General features: G+C 29.2%; 1 protein-coding gene across 9 annotated transcripts in view; it reads left to right on the forward strand.

Moving 5' to 3' along the window:
• LOC117170168 (facilitated trehalose transporter Tret1-like) overlaps positions 1-13,776 on the forward strand; it is a 66,716-nt gene extending 52,940 nt beyond the window's left edge. For 5 of the 9 annotated variants that reach the window (XM_033356744.1, XM_033356743.1, XM_033356740.1 and 2 more), the window contains exons 2-4: positions 443-539; positions 9,329-9,509; positions 12,286-13,774. In XM_033356744.1, the coding sequence (XP_033212635.1) occupies positions 9,340-9,509; positions 12,286-13,468 (1,353 nt within the window). In that variant the 5' untranslated portion in view covers positions 443-539; positions 9,329-9,339 and the 3' untranslated portion in view covers positions 13,469-13,774. Of the gene's footprint in view, positions 1-442; positions 540-9,328; positions 9,510-12,285 lie in introns of all 9 variants that reach the window. The other 4 variants (XM_033356741.1, XM_033356736.1, XM_033356737.1 and 1 more) reach the window with 2 other exon arrangements.
• The last annotated feature ends 3,919 nt before the right edge of the window (positions 13,777-17,695 follow it).

Below are 17,695 nucleotides of genomic sequence, written 5' to 3' on the forward strand. Positions count from 1 at the left end.
GTCGCTCCGTGTTCTTAGGGTGCACGAGGCTTTTGCTGGATCGTCGTATTGATTCTTTTACAGACTGTAACCACCTATCTCACGGTCGTGAGACGTGGTTGTCGCTGAAATTGTACCGCGATTTCGCTGGAAGCGGGTGCAATCTTCCAGATTAGCACCCGCTCCCGGCGAAATCCTGCGGTTGTCCTTATGAAAATTTTTTAATAATATATATATTTGTTTTTGTTTGTTTGTTGCGAATCCTTATTTTCTTTTTTTAAACTCAACCAATTGGTCAAAAATTCATCTGTTTTGTTGAAAATGCAATATTTTTGTTTAAAGTATTAAAAATTTTACATTGCTGTTTATAGCCTTAATAATTGCTCAAGCTTTAAATTAATCTATATATTAGAATTTTAATTTATTTTTAATTTTGATTTTATTAGCATTTCTTCGTTTCCAGGTCAAAGTACCGGACGATGAGCTGGCGTTAGGCGCAGATGGACAGAATAAGAAAAACCCCAGAAGTCAATGGAAACAATGGCTGGCATGCATTTCAGGTTGAATTTCAATTTTAAATTAATTTTAATTAATTTAATTTTAATTTACAATAGGTCATCAACAAGGGTCATCAACCATGACATTTTTTGGAGTAGGCCATTTATTTCTTAGTGGAAAATTCATATTTTCGTGTTGAAAATGAGACTGTTCCGTGTAAAATCCATCCTCTTAGCTTGAAAATTCAAAAAGTTGGTGGAAAATTTCACTTTTTCGTAAACGATTTTCTTTGATAAATTAATCATGATTGGTTTTTCATCAAAATTTAACCACAGTGAAACTCTTCTATAGCGCCGATTTTGGTTGTGCGGTGGGTGGAAACTAACTCATTATAAAACGTTCCGCTTTTGTTTGCTCACGCCTGTGTGCTCGCCTGAGTGACAATCAGACCCCGCGAACCCCGCGCAGCTCCGGTAACCACTACCTATGGCGTGGCGTCAATTATTGTAAGGGCTATGGGCTATCACTTTAAGACTAAAAATTCAGCTATTTGGTTGAAAATGAGTCTTTTTGGTACAAAATTATTATTTATGGTTAAAAATTGAACCATCAGGTTCATTTTCTTAAAAATTCATCTTTTCTGGTTAAATTGAACTGTTTTTTATTTAGAATGAAAATCTTTTTTTTTGTAAAATATATACTAATTTTTTTTTATTGAAATTTTTTTTTTAGATTTATATTTCAACTCTTTTATTAAATGTTACACTACTTTATAAAAAATTAATTTGTTTTTTATTGAAGATTCATAATTTTAGTAGAAGATTTATCTATGGTTGAAAATTGAATTATTTTGTTAAAGCTTCCCTTTTTGTGTTTTATCAAGTTGAAATTTAACCATCCCATTTTTGGGAAAATTTTATTTCTTTGTTTAGCAATTCAATTACATATATGGTTGAAAATCCCTCGTTTTTCGTAGAAAAATAATCTTCATGTTTTAACAATCAACTTTTTGGTTAAAAAATTATATATTTTGTTGAAAATTTCTTCTTTTTTTTGGTTGAAACTTAATTGTTCTAACTTGAAATATGATTATTTGATTGTAAATTATTTTTTTGTTAAAACTTCATACATTTAGTTTGAAAACCAAACTGTTTTGTATCCAAGATTTGTCTTTTTGTCTTGAAAATTCAACAATCAGGTAGACAATTCAGTTATGTGTCACACAATTTACCTGTTTTGTAGATGATTCGTTTTTATTATATAAAATTAATTTTATCAAGATGAAATTTAATTATTCTATTTTTAGCTAAATATTAATTTTTTGGTTTATTAATTCAACTATATATTTGGTTGAAAATTTATGTAGTTTGTTGAGAATTTGCTATGTTGGTAAAAAATAAATCTTCTTGGTTTTGAATTTATCTATTTGATTAAACATGTAATTATAAGATTTAAAATTACACTGTTTTGTATACAAACCAGTAGAAAACATAGAAAGCTCATCTTTTTATAGCTTGAAAGTTGCACTATTTGTTTTAAAATTAATTTGTTTTTCCGAATGTTTGTTTTTATAGTAAAAATTATTCTTCTTAGTTAAAAATTATGAAATTATGAAAGAAAAATTCAAATATATTTTGAAATTATGGAACCGTAAAATTGGAACAGATGTCGAATTATAAATCTGTAGCTTTATCATGCCCTGGTCATTATTTGTGCATTTGCGGAAGAGAGAACTCTGAGCTTAAGCCACGCTTTATGGGTCACTCGTGCATTCACTGTAATCTCCACCCAGCGACTTGAAGTAGATGAATGGTTTTACAAAAAGTAAAAAGCTATTTTCCCTTGAGCGAATTAAGGACTGAATTTAAAATACTTTAACATTGCACAGGCTTATCAAAAAGATCAAAGATTTAGAAATAGATAAACAAGAAATTGAGAAATACTTATATTTAAATTTTTAAAATGTTTTTATCAGTAAATAGACTTTGATTCCTTATTCTCACCAATTTTTTTTAGTCTGTTTTCTTTACTACAGAATTAATAATTTTTTTCTAATCTATTTTTATCACTTGAAAGCTTTCAGATGTACCAAATGTTTTTTGATTCCAACTAAAGAAAAAGATTAAGGTGCAAAAAACCAAAATAAGAAAATTATCATTCACATAAGTAAAAAGAATTATAAAGATATATTTTTTTTTTAAATACACAAGATTGCTTCGCGATCTTTCCCCTTTTTTAACGGCTTCGTCTTCTTGGATTTAAAATGTATCTGTTCTGTTAGAATGCTAATTTTTCTTGTTTGAAACTGAACTTTTTGTTCAAAACTTAATTGTTTTATAGAAAATTAATCTTCTTAGCTTGAAAATTTAATAATTTGGTTGAAGTTTTTTTTTATTGAAAAATCTACTTATTTTTTGATAAACCCCACTATTTTTTTTAAAAAATCGTCTTCTTTAATTATTGCGATTCCTTTACTTTTTCACATTAAAATAATTTTTTGATTAAATATTTTCATAAAATTGGACTCCGTCGTTAAAAATGAATTTGATTTTTGTAGAAAAATTCATCATTTCACTTCAAAATCTATCTTTTATTTTGCTAGAAAATTATACTTCTTGGTTGAAAATTCATTATTTTGTTTGAAAACTTACATGAATCGTTAAAAATTCATCTAATTGGGTGACAATGTAACTCTGTTCGTGAAAATTCCTTTTTTTTATTGGACATTCCACTCGTTGATAGAAAGTGGAAATGTTTGTTTGAAAATAAACTTTTTGGTTAAAATATCATAATTTTGAGTTGAAAATATTGTTTTGTATAAAATTTATCGTTTTGGCTTTTCACAAATTTGCTTAAATATCAATTATTAATTTTTTCAGATTTTATCTTTTTTTGTGTGTGCTAAATTAAATTGCTTGTTTAAAACTTGAATTACTTTATTACAAATAATTTTTGTAAAGATTTATTATTCTTCTTAGTGTAAAGTTTAACTAATTGGGGAAAAATTAATCTATTTTAGTTTGATTACTTGATTGAGAATTTTTTTTTTTGTTAAAAAATAATATTTTATAATAAAATAGTTTTCTTTTTTTAGAAAATTCATCATGTTCGTTTTTGTTTTAAAATTAAAATCTCTTCTTCTTGAAATATCAACTATTGAATTTTTCTTTGAAATATAATTTTTTTATGTGAAAAATTGAACTATTTGGTTAATGTAGTACTCCATTGTCAAAAATTCATTCTTTTTGCTAGAAGATTCATCATTTAATTTCAAAATTTGCCTTTTTTGGTAGACAATTAATCTTCTTGGTTGAAAATCCATGTTTTTATTTTATTTATTCGGACGGCTCCAAAAAAACTGTCATAGACGGCAGTATCTCGGGCACGAATCTTTTAACAATGTATAAGTGTTGTAAATTAGCGCCTGTGAAATCGGTTGTGTGCATTAATTGTGGTTCTACGTATCATAGAAGTTGTGCTTGTGAAGTTCGTAAGACCTCATCTTTAACGCCTGAGTTGACGAAAGATGGATCTGAAATATCTTATTTCCGTGAACTTTTAAAAAGATAAGAGATAATCATAAACGCAAAGATATTTTTATCGATTTATTAAGAAAGAAATTAAAAATTATTAAGTTGAAAGCCACAGAGTTCGAGGAAAAAAGGAAGCAAGATGGTGGGGCTTGGATGAGGCTTGTCAGTTAATATCGAGACGCAGCTCTTGTCATAAAGTCTAAAAGGAGACACAAACATGCCAGGAAACGACGAAAGCGTCAAAAAAAAAGTCTGCCCTAGTGAACTTTCGGCTCGTGTCACATCAGTAAGAAACATATCAGGCGGCGGTGTTGTAATCAGCTGCTCGAACTTTAACTCTAGGGAGAAGCTATCTCAGGCTGTTAAAACTCATATAGGTGACAAATATACCATTAAGGAGCCACGAAAGATCTACCTTAAAGTGAAAATTTTGGGTATACATGCCAATGAATTTGAAGAAATCGACGAGCCAATTCCCAAAATCTGCAACCAAAATCAAATTTCTGAAGGACCAGAATTTAGGATGAAAGTTCTCTTCAAAAAAGTTAATAGAAATAATAAGAATTTCTATACAGTTATTCTCGAAGTTGATCCAACCACTCATAACACACTAATAGAAAAACGAAGAATTTATGTAGGGTGGGGGAGTTGTACGGTACTCGATCACGTGAGCGTTTTGAGATGCATTAAATGTATCAGATTTGGTCATATGGCTAAATACTGTCACAGCACGTCACTCAGTTGTCCACAATGTAGTGTTTCTCACCCAGAAGCCGAATGTACATCTTCTATAAGAAAATGTACGAACAGCTTCCATGCGGCAACTATTCTGAAGATCCCTGGCGTAAAATTCGACTACACGGTATTTAGCAAAGACTGTTTATCCTACAAGAAAGCTCTGTCGAGAGTTGCCAGCTGGATAGACTATGCTCGCGAATAGCAATCGTGTTTGACAAGACGTTCTTCTGGCAGCTTTCTTGATCAGCTAGAATTGAACGATACCACCAGCCGACAACAGGAGAGACGAACTGCACTAAGTAAACACTGTGACTCACTATGTAACCTCAACGTTTACTACCAAAATGTTCGTGGCCTACGAACTAAACTTATCAACCTGCAAATGCTATTGCTCTTTCGGAATTTACACACGACGTTATTGTTTTGACTGAAACGTGGCTCAATTCCAATCACTTCAACGCTGAGTTGGGTATAACTAACTACACTATCTACATAAGAGACAGGGATACCCAGTCGAGTAACTTTGAACGAGATGAGGGAGTACTACTTGCGGTGAACTCGAAATTTCGAAGTTTCGAAGCTCGAACTTCAGTTAATTCTGTCAAACAGATTTTTGCAACAGTCTTAAATGGAAATGAACAAATTTTGCTTGGAACTGCTTACATCGCGCCACTATCACGTCCAGAAGTTTATTTTAACCACTGCACCGCTATAGAATCTGCTCTTGAGTCTACTAAACCTACGGCTACAATCATCGTTGGCGACTATAACATCTTGAACATCCATAGACCAATGACGATCGAGGATAATGTATCCTCTCCAGTAGCGGGGCCTTGCCTTCTGCAAGAGAGCGCAAACGCGCTTTTTGACACGTGCGGTTTTTATAAACTTTTTCCAAAAAATCAAGTGCAGAACACATCGGATAAGATTCTCGATTTGGTTTTTACATCACTTTATGCAACTACTGTGCACCAATCTCTTGATCCTCTCTTGCCCAGCGATACATACCACCCCCACTAGATATTTTTCTCCTCAAGCAAATAACTTCATCAAGCTCTGATGCATACTTTTATCTAGATTTCAAAAATGCTGATTATACCTCAATAATTTGCTTTCTGGGTACAGTAGATTGCGATGCATTGTTTACTCAATTATCTATAGATGATTGTGTCACTTATTTTTACGCGATCTCGTATAACTTAATTGAATTATATGTACCATGGCAAAAAACACATAGCGATAAAACCCTGTATATTTTTCTCGAGACTTAATTAATATACTTGCCCAAAAGAGAGCTGCTCATTATCGATTTAAGACTTTAGGTAATCAGGCGGATCGCGAACTTTTCTCTAACTTAAGGGCTACGTGTAAACTTCTACATAAAAATTATCGTAATGTTCATATTAATAATGTAAAGCGCGATATTTATAGAAACCCGAAATACTTTTGGAAACATGTCAATAATAATAGATCTTGCAGTTACATGCCTAACGTGATGCATCTGGAAGACAAACAAGTCAGAACTGATCAGGAAATCGCTAATTTATTTGCAGAAAACTTTGCTTCCGTATATGAGACGAATACTCTACCCGAATTTAAACAATTAAATAACTCTACACTTGATATTAATAATGTTAAAATCGCCTTGTCAGAAGTTTTTGAAAGGATCAGTGTAATAAACTGCAATAAAGATCCTGGTCCCGATGGCATCCCTTCTCTGTTCTATAAAAACTGCTGCTGCGCATTATTTAGGCCAATTTGGTACCTTTTTACTAAATCCTTATCTACCGGTTTCTATCCTTCTTAATGGAAATCTAGTCACGTTGTTCCAATTTACAAAGCAGATGATGAATCGGATGTTAAGAACTATCGACCGATAAATATAATAAACACGATCGCAAAAATCTTTGAGAGTATCTTGACAGATAAACTTTCAATTTGGTGCAAAAATTTTATTGTCGAGGAACAGCATGGGTTTATTTCTGGTAGGTCATCGTGCACTAACCTTATTTTATACACTCAGTTTATTGCGGAGGCGCTTGATGATAATAAGCATGTTGATGTAATTTATACTGACTTCTCTCGCGCTTTTGACAAGGTTAATCATACGAGGTTGATCCAGAAACTGGAGGCATTTGGAATACATGGAAATTTATTAGAATGGTTCAATAGTTATCTGAGAGGCTGGCGGCTTGCTGTGAAGTTCAAAGGTGTGTACTCCTGCGAATTTACTGCAACGTCTGGCATGCCTCAAGGATCACACATGGGCCCGCTGTTATTTAATATCTATGTTAATGATATCATACAAATATTTACCATTGTCATGGCCTTACTTTTTGCTGATGATTTAAAAATGTACACTATCATTACATCTCTTGAGGACGCCGTTGCAGTTCAAAAAGATAATACCGCCTTATATATGTGGTGTCTGGAAAATGGGATGGCTTTAAATACTTCTAAGTGTAAAATGATGCGTTTTTCGCGAAAAATATATCCTTTTGAATTCCAATACCTGATAGATGAATCTATCGTCGAAACTATTCATGTAATGCGCGACCTTGGAATTTTTGTAGAAGATAAACTCTCTTTCCTCCAGCATATTGATTATTGTACCGCTGAAGGTCTGAAGATTTATCAAACGTCACTCTGTAGAATTTAAACAACCACACACACTACGCTTATTATATATCACGTTAGTTAGACCCATTCTTATGTACTGCTCACAAGTTTGGTTTCCACATTACGCCTCGTATATTAAAAAACTGGAAAGGGTTCAACATAGGTTTTTCTCGTGGGCGGCAATTAAGTAAGGTCTTCCTAATCCACGATTGTCGCATGAATATTCACAGATTGCTGCTGCTTTAAATATCAGCTCTCTGAAGTCACATCGAAAAGCGCAAGATATTCTATTTATGCACAAGTTAGTCAATAGAAACATAACTTGTCCTAAATTACTTGAAAGTTTACACCTACATGTACCGGGTAGATCCCTGCGGAGCTCCATTTATCTATCTCACACATTTAATTTAGATAACTTCAGATCTAGTTTCGGCGAACATTCACCAATATCTCGAATGGTCAGAATCGCAAACGATGTAGATAAGGAAGGACTTACTGTTTTTGGCTCTTCATACCCCTGTTTCCATGCTGGTGTTAGGTTGTACATTCTAGTAGATTTTTCATAAGTTTACATTAAGATAATATTAAGTTTAGGTTTAGGTTAACTAGAAATTAAATACTCTTTGTAGAATACATCTGTAATTGGGCTTCTTGCTCGTCAATTGAATTAATAATTAGTTTAAAATCTATTTGGTTGAAAATGTAACTATTTGGTTTCATTTTTTTGTTGAAAAATCCACTATATTGGTGGAAAATTCATCTTCATTAAAACTCTTGTATAGCGCAGATTTTAGGGCTGATGGTGGGTGGGAACTAACTCCTTTTAGCCCGCTTCGCTTTTTTTTCACGCCCGAGTGCTCGCCTGAGTGACAACCGCTGACCCCGCGCAACACCTGCTATATCTACTTGTTAGGCGGTGTCCATTCTCGGAAGGGATATAGAAGGGAGGGCTATTGAAAGGTAGTTTGTTTAATTTGTGTTTTTTTTATAACTTTTTTAAATCAAAATTTCGGTTTGTAGAAATTTTTTTCTCTTGGATTAAAATATTAAAAATATTTTTTTGGCTGAAATTCTAAGAGAATTTGTTTGTTTGTGTGGTAAAATAAACTATTTGGTTAAAAGTTGGACTTCTTTGTTAAAAATTCATCTTTTCGTTAAAAATTTAACTAATCATGCAAGTAATTTTTTGAAAATTATCTTTTTTGTTGAAAATCCATATTTTTTTGGATGAATTCAACTATTTCCCATTTACAATTAAAACATTCTTTGGTTAATATATCAAGTATTACATTTTTCGTTAAAAATGTATCCTTCATTTGTGGAAAATTTAACTATTTGGTTAAAAATTTAAAAAAGCTTTGTTAAAAATTCTTTTTTTTTTTGCTGGAAGATTCATCATATTATTTCAAAATTAGTATAAAGATATAAAGATTCAATATATAAAGATTCAATATTAATTTGTTCAATTAAGTGACATAAATCGATTATTTCCTTTATGTTTATGTAGCTGAATATTTGCTATAATTTCTATAATAAGAGTTTATTTATATTTAAAATATCTCTATTTTCTATTTTATAATTTTGTAAATGTTTGTGATTTTGTGAAATGAGTATCTATATTAGATTTTTTAAATTATTTGATACGTAAGTTTTAATTTTTTCTGGAATTAGTTAGAAAGATTTGAAAACAAAAAAACGTTTGGAAGCTTATTAAATTTCACCTCGTATCATTCGCGTGCATCTGTAAATCGCATATCCAGCGTTAAACACTAAATTATGAACGCGTAATAAATAGTTTAATTCTTGTTAGTTTTTCATAGGTGTACATGAATTTATTATTTAATTTATATTTATTCAAATAAAATAAAATTATAATTAAAATAATGTTAATAAAAAAGTTAGCGCAGGAGTTTGATAGCCTAGAATAAAGAAAAAAAACTAATTTTATTCTATCTTTTTAGCTACTCTATCAATGGTGTCCGTGGGCACAGTTTATGGATGGGTGACAACGATATTATCTCGCCCGTATGACGACATTGATATTCCTATAAAAATAAATTCCGAAGAAGGCTCATGGATCTCGTCCTTGACTGTCATAGGTTCAATGCTTGGTTCCTTTCTGGCAGCCTGGTTGTCTGATCGGTAATTATTCGAAATATGTTTTAAAATAATCTCTAAAATACACTTTAATAATTAAACTGTAACCAGGGTGGACGTAGTTCAAGGAAAACCTGGAAATTAGGGAATTTGAAAAAAACATTGCGAAAGTCAAGGAATTCAAATAAAAAGACTTTAAATATCTAGCAGCAACAATGCTTTGAAAATTTTTTATTTTAATTTTAAGTTTTCTTTTATTCCGTTTTAATAGTCAGGGTAAAATTAGAAAGTGTTTAAAATGACGTTTTGTGGCTACCTGATGAGTATATTAACATTTTTTTAAAATTTGTGTTCGAAATTCAATAATTTAAAAAAAACTGCTGTGGCTGAAAATTCAACTGTTTGGCTGAAAATTCCTTTTTTTGGTTTGAATCTTCAATTATTATGGTAAAAACTTAAATTTTTGTTTAAAATTCATATTTTAATTTAAAAAATTCCTCTGTTTCTTTAAAAATTAATTTTATTTGGTTTTTTTTTTATTGAAATATCTACTATTAGATTATTTATTGGAAATTGAATTACTGAGATGAAGGTTGAAACACTCTGCTTAAAAATAATTTTTTACAGATTTATCATTTTAGTTGAAGATTCACTATTAAGGTTGAAAATTTCTACCATTTGGATGAAAATGAACTTTTTTGTTAAGAATTAATGTAAGCTGTTGAAAATTCGTCTCTTCTGTAGAAAATTATTGATCTTGATACAAAACTCATTCTTTTTTTTTTAATTTTTATCTCTTTTGGTAGAAATAGCATCTTTTTGGCTGAAATATCAATTGTTACATTTTTCATTAAGAATGAACCTTTATGTTAAAAATTCAATTTTTCGGGGGGAAAATTCTGAAGTCTTCTAGAAAAATGATTCTTTAGCTCGAAGCTTCCAAAATTTGTTGAAGACTTTTATATTTTTTTGAAAATTTGTTTTTTTGAAAATTAGACGTAAATTATAATTTCTTTTTACTAAAAATTCAACTTTTCCATTTATGATTGAGAACTGAAAATTTAACTATTTTTTAAAAATACATTCAGTTATTTAATTAATTCTCTTGGTAGAAAATTCTTTTCTTTTGGTAGAAATTTAATTCAATATTTTTTATCAATATTATAAACAAATTATGTAAACAAATGTCTAGTGTGCTCATTTAAAGGTAGAAAGAAATAGTTTTTTCTCTCAATTTTCTTTTAAATTATATAATCAGTGATACTTAATGATGGAAAATTTTCATTTGATATTGTTAATTGAGTTCATAAACAAATTGTATAAACAAATACCCAATGCGTGGACATTTAAAGGCAGGAAAAAATCGTTTTTTCTTTTAATGTTTCTCAAATTATATCCCCAGTGATGTTTAATGACGGAAAATTATCATCCGATATTTTTATTAATTTTATAAACAAATTATACAAACAAATTTACAACTTGGGCCTTTAAAGGGAGCAAGCAATCGTCTTTTCTCCCTTTTTCCTGAAATGATGTCGCCAGTGATGTTAAACGATGGAAAATTATCATCCGATATTTTTTATAGATTTTATAAACAAATGCTCAGCGTAGCCGTTTAAAGGCCGAAAGAAATCGCTTTTTCTCTCAAATTTCCTCAAATTATGTCGCCAGTGATGTTTAATTGATGGAAAATTATTATCTAATATATATTTTTTAATTTCCTAAACAAATTATGTAAGCGTCCTTTTATATTATATTATGAAAACATCCTTTTTTTCTATTTTTTTTAATGACGTCACCAGTGAGGTTGAATGATAGAAAATTATCATCCAAAATAAATTTTTTTTTTTGAACAAATTATATGTAAGCATGTACCTAGTTTGCATGTTTAAAGGTATGAAACATTTTTTTTCACAAACTAGCTTTAGTATGTTGCCAGTGATGTAATTGTTTGGTGATTGTTATTTCTTCCAATTTTCATAATGTAGTATTCTTAGGAATCGTTAAAGATATAAATTTCTACAACAACAATAAGCATGCGAAACAAAAGAAACATGTTTTCTTTTGTTTTGCATGCATTAATAAAATGTTCTTTTGTTTTAAATGTATTGAAGAAACAATTTGTTTACAGAATTATTAAAAAATGTAAAATAACAAAATATTACGAATAAACATCATTGGCGACATCATTTGAGAAAAATTAGGAGAAATAAGAATTTTTGTCCATCTTTAAATGCCCAAGTTATAAATTTGTTTATATAATTTGTTTATAACATTGATAAAAAATGTCAGATCAAAATTTCCCATTAGGGATTGTCCATATATTACGTAAGACGTTTTTCTGTTGTTTGAATAAAGACGAAAATAATATTTTTATCAAGTTGAAAAGGACACAGCAATATAAACAAAAGAAAAATGTCTTACGTAATATATGGACGATCCCTTACTGAACATCATTGGCAACAAAATTTGAGGATAATTAAAAGAAAACACGATTTCTTTCTACCGTTAAATATCCACAATGGGCATTTATTTATAAAATTAATGAAAAATATTGGATGATAATTTTTTATCAATAAACATCACTGGAGATATAATTCTAGGGAAAATAAGAGAAAAACAATTTCTTTCTGCCCACTGTGCAGTGAAACGAAGTGAGAAGATCTTTTTGCAGAAAAAAAATAATTTAAAAATTATAAAAATGTTGGTCTTTGAATAATAATAGCGAGGGAACATGAAAAATCAGGAAATATTGAAGATGAAGCTCTTCGGCCAGCCTGTCTAATAAAATTAAGTAATCAATTTGATTTAAAATCGACAGGTTTGGACGAAAACGATGTCTTCTCCTGACCAGCATCTTCTATATAACAGGTTGGACCGTAACAATCTTCGCCTGGAAAGTCGAATACCTCTACGTGGCCAGAATAATTTTAGGAGTCGGAGTCGGCATGTCCTACTCAACAAATCCCATGTATGTCTCCGAAGTGGCAGACGTTAAAATCCGTGGAGCCCTGGGAACTTTAATAGCAGTCAACGTCTTCACTGGATCCCTCTTGATGGTCTCAATTGGACCCTGGGTCTCTTACCAAATTCTGGGCACAGTGGGTCTCATAATCCCTTTAATTTTTGTCCTAGTCTTCCTCTTCTTTCCAGAGAGTCCCTACTACCTCGCAACCAAAGAAAAGCACCAGCAAGCCATGAAGGTCATTGCATTTTTTAAAGGAATCGAAGACAGGGATGAAGCTAAGAAAGAATTAGACATTGTTCTCGAAGCCATCAGCCAACATTCCGAGGCATCAGAAAATTGGAGAGACAGATTTCGACAGCTTTTTCTCCCCAACAACCGGAAGGCACTTTTAATCATCAGTGGTCTCATCCTAACGCAACAACTAAGTGGAAATTTCAGCATGATGCAGTACATTCAAGATGTTCTAACAAAGGCCAACGATATTGGCTTGGATCCTTACAAATCTACCATTATTATTTTCGCCGTTGGTCTTCTAGCTGGAACTGTATCAACTTTTACAGTCGATTGTTGTGGAAGAAGGCCTCTGCTGTTATTTTCAATCATAGGGTGTACTATCACATTAGGAATTTTCGCTACTTATATCTACCTAGATTCGAGATTTGTTGATTTATCTTCTGTGAATTTGATTCCTATCATCGACATGGTCTTCTTCCAAATAGTTTTTCAGATTGGATTAGGAACTCTACCAAATGCTCTGATTGGAGAACTCTTCCCTGGAAATGTTAAAGGAATCGCTGCGGCTAGTTTGACGGTTCTTGATGGAATTTTGACTTTTACGGTTGTCAAGTTATACCAACCGATCAATGATGCTTATGGACAACACATGATGTATGCATTTTTTGCTGTGTCTTGCTCTCTAGCTTTCTTCTTTGTTTTGGCATTTGTTCCGGAGACAAAAAAAAGGACCTTGAATGAGATTCAAGAAATCTTGAGTCAAAAAGGATTTAGGCATAGGAAAAGAAGAGTGTCGGTGTGATGATTCTCGAGATAAATTTCGAGATGATTTTTGATATAGATCAAGATACTTGGTTTCTTGAGCCTGTAAATAATTAAGAATATTGTATATATTGTGTACATTTTCATACCGTGTTTAAGAAAATCGTAAAGAGATTCTTGATTGTTTTACAATTCTTGATTGTATGCATTTTAGGAGTGAGAGTAAAGATAAAAGTCTTTTTTAGATTCATTGAAAAAATCGGTGACTTTTACATTGAATTCAAAATAATATCAATTCTGTGTCAAGCATCAAAATTAAAGATTTTTCAACAAATATTATCGCTTGGTTGTTATTTTATTTGTGGATTTCATTAGGATATTGAAAAACATATTTAATTGAACTATTAAATTTTTTAATCACTTTTAATTTCAATTATCTTGTATTAATTAAATTTAAATTTAATTCAATTCGAATTAAACTAATAAGCCGTTTTCGACAAGAAAATTTTAAACTGACTCAATTTGCTTTTGCAGGGCACGGCTTTTCGGATTTTCTGACCTCTAAAAAGAATATTCCTATAGTTTTTGAATCTTTTTCTTCAAATTTTACATTTTTCGTAAGTTTTTCAAGTGTGTCTAGAGCTTACAATTTTAATCCGATTTTAATCATTAAAAAAAAGTTTACAAAAATTAAGAGGAATCTGTGGGAGCCGATTAAACATTTTTTTCTGTTAATTTTGTTATTTAATTAACAAAAAAGTTAAAATCTTTGGATATTTTTTTAATAAGCGATTCCATTTTTCGTAATTGCTTATATTTATGTAAAACATCATGAGATCAGTAAATAAACTGCTTACAAACAATATCCAGCAAGTTACCAAATTAAAAAAGTTGTTTATTTTAATCTTAACATTTAAAAAAATGAATGTGCTACTTCAAAGTTAAAAATATTTAGAGACTGTTTAGAGAAGAAAATTTCATCCAAAATATTAAATTTTCAAGCTAAAAGGAAAAGCTTTCTGCAAAAACGTTTAATTTCTATACAAAAAATTAAATTATTCATATTTATTTTATTATATTTATTTAATTAATTAAAAAGTTGAATTTTCAACAAAATTCATGCAATTTAAACTAAATAGTTGAATTTTCTACCAAAGAGTTTAATTTGCAAACTAACATAATCAACTTTTAATCCTTTTTTTTCTAATAAACTTTTAATAAATAACAATTACTCTAATTTTATTAGTTTACTAAATATTTAAAAAAACTGGTATTAAAAAATTTGGTTATACGAAGATGTCAACAAAATAAGATTTAGTCCGAAACATTTCTTCCATTGTGTTCACCGCAGCACTCAACGATTTACTATACTTCAGAAATTTACATTAGAAACATTCATTTTCGATTCAAAAATCATTATTTTTCAAAAATCCTTGAATTTTCATGTCAAAAAGTTTAATTTTTAATATGAAAGTTAATTTATAACTAATCTGTGAATTTTTAACCAAAAATTAAAATTTTGTGTGAAACAAATATATTTTATATAAAAATAAAAAATTTCAGCGAAGTAGTTTAATTTTCAAGACAGTTAAATTTTCGCCAAAGGAGTTAATTTCACTCAAGAAAGATGACTTTCTAAATAAAAAGATGAATTTTAATAAAAGAGTACAGTTTTTTAGCTAAAAAGTCGAATATTTTAGAAAACAGTGGATTTTTGAATCGGAAAGATGAACTTTTAACAAGACAGTTATGTTCTTAATAAAAACTTGCACTTTTAACAAACAAGAGTAATTTTTCACTCAAAAACACGATTTTTTAACCAAATATATTAATTTTTATCAAATAGTTGGACTTTCATTGAAGATGTTAAATTTTCAACAAACAAGACTAATTTTTTACTGAAAAAGACGAGTTTTCAACAAAATGCATACATGCATTTTGTACAAAATAGTTGCATTCTTAACTGGAAAAATCTACAGGATAAAGCTTCCACAAAAATGAAATAGTTAAATTTTCAGAAAAAAACTATAAAAAATATATAACTATAAAAAAAACTATAAAAAATATATAACTATAAAAAAAACTATAAAAAATATATAACTATAAACTATAAAATATAACTTTAAACGAAAAAAAACGAATTTTCAAAAAAATGGTTAAATTTTTAATCAAAAAGATAAATGTTCGACAAAAAAGGTCAACGTTTTATTAAAAAATATGAGTTTACAACTTATCTAATATACAATTTATTGTTTTAACCAAACATAAAATAATTAAATTTAAAAAAAAAAAAATATTTTAAGAAAGAAAATGAATTTCCAACTAAGTTTTTAAGTTTTCAACAAAACAGATGAATATTCGACGAAGAAGACAATGCTCTATAAAAAGGTTGAATTTTTAACCCCTAAAATATGATTTTTGAACCAAAAAGTTAAATTTTCTAAAAAATTGTGAAAGTTTCAAGCCAAAAAGATGAATTTTCTACAAAAAACTAGAATTGTTCACATAAAAGTTAATTTAATTGTAACTCAAATAGTCCAGTTTTAACCGAAAAATCTGAATTCTTAATGAAGCATTTAGCAGTAAATATTTCAACCAGATAATTGCATTTTTTTAATGAAAAAGATATAATTTTAAAAAGAAATGGAATAGTTTAATTGTCAGTTTAAAAAATTCATATTGAACCAAACATGAAACTAATTTTCATCAAAATAGTTCGATTTTCAATCAAAGACATTATTAAAAAAAAATGAATTTTTAATAAAGTAGTACAGTTGCATTTTTAAAAAAAGAATTGAAATTTCAACAAAATAATAGATTACTTTTACTCACAAATATAGTTGAATTTTCTCAGGGAGCATTCAAATATTACGTAACATTAAAAAACTGGATGCGTTCCTATATCGTTACGGTCTGTTAATTGGGGGGGGGGGGGATTTGCTTCGATTACGTAATATTTTTAATTTATGAATTTTGTGAAAGATCAACTTTCTGTATCAAAATTTATAAATAAATAATTGTAATCCATCATAGAATTTATTTCCAAATGTTTCTAAACAGTGATGATAGAAGAGAAAATTTAAGTTGCAAAATATTTACCTAAAAATTTAAGTTTTTGGTTGAGAATTTTTAAATTTTATAAAAATTTGTCTTTTTTGGTAGTAAATTAATCTGTTCGTTTAGAAATGCATATTTTTTAGTTGAAACTTAAACTTCTAGGTTCAGAATTCTTGAATTATATTTTTAAAAAAATTTGTCGGTAGAAAATTAAACTTTTTGTATAAAAATTCTTTTTTCAGTTGAAAATTCAACTTTTTGGTTTTACAAATTCATATTTTTTATTCAAAACTTTTTGTTCTAAAATTCATCTTTTTTAGTAGACAATTCAACTGTTTGGTCGAGAAATTTTCAACTTTGTTAAAAATTCGTTTTTTCGGTTCGAAATTAAACAACTAGATTTTAAAGTCGAACTACTTTCTTAGAAAACAAAAAAATTTATTTGTGTCTTGAAAATTTAACTTTTTGGTTGAGAATTTTTGAATTTGATTAAAAATTCGTCTTTTTTGGTAATAAATTCATCTTTTTCTTCAAAAATCTATCTTTTGTGTTAAAAACTTAACAGCTCAGTTATAAAGTTGAATTAATTTCTCAAAAATGCATTTTTGGATTGAAGATTCGCAATTTTAGTAAAAAATTTAACCCTTTGGTTTGAAATTAAACTGTTTTCTTGAAAATTCCTTTTTTGGTGTTGAATAATTACTTTGGTAATTGAAACTATTTGATAGTTGTTCGAAAATCATTCTTTTTAAAGTAAAAATCCAACTGTTGATAAGGTTGAACTATTTTGTTAGAAATTCGTTGTTTTTTTTTTTTGTTTGACATCAATCTAGTTTAGTTGACAATTTAACTTTTGGGTTCAGAGTTCTTGTATTTTGTTAGAAAATCGTCTTTTTTGTTATAAAATTAATTTTTAATTTTTTTTATGATTAAAAGCTTAACTATTCTATTTTTGATTAAAGTTTAACCTTTTTTAGTTTAAAAATTCAATAATACCCGGATCAACTGTCTCATAAAATTCTATTGGGCACATATCAACACTTACTCTGAAAATCACTCTTTTATTTTAATTTTTGATTTATTACCGAAGCTTGTAATTCACCACACGGTGACGTAGTCAATATAGTCAACTTGGCACCTTGAATCTCGGTGTTTTGTTTTTAAAAATAATATAAAAAATGTTAAGTAACGGCAAATAGTGGGGGGGGGG

This window comes from Belonocnema kinseyi, chromosome 3 (assembly GCF_010883055.1).
Source record: "Belonocnema kinseyi isolate 2016_QV_RU_SX_M_011 chromosome 3, B_treatae_v1, whole genome shotgun sequence".
Taxonomy (NCBI): domain Eukaryota; kingdom Metazoa; phylum Arthropoda; class Insecta; order Hymenoptera; family Cynipidae; genus Belonocnema; species Belonocnema kinseyi.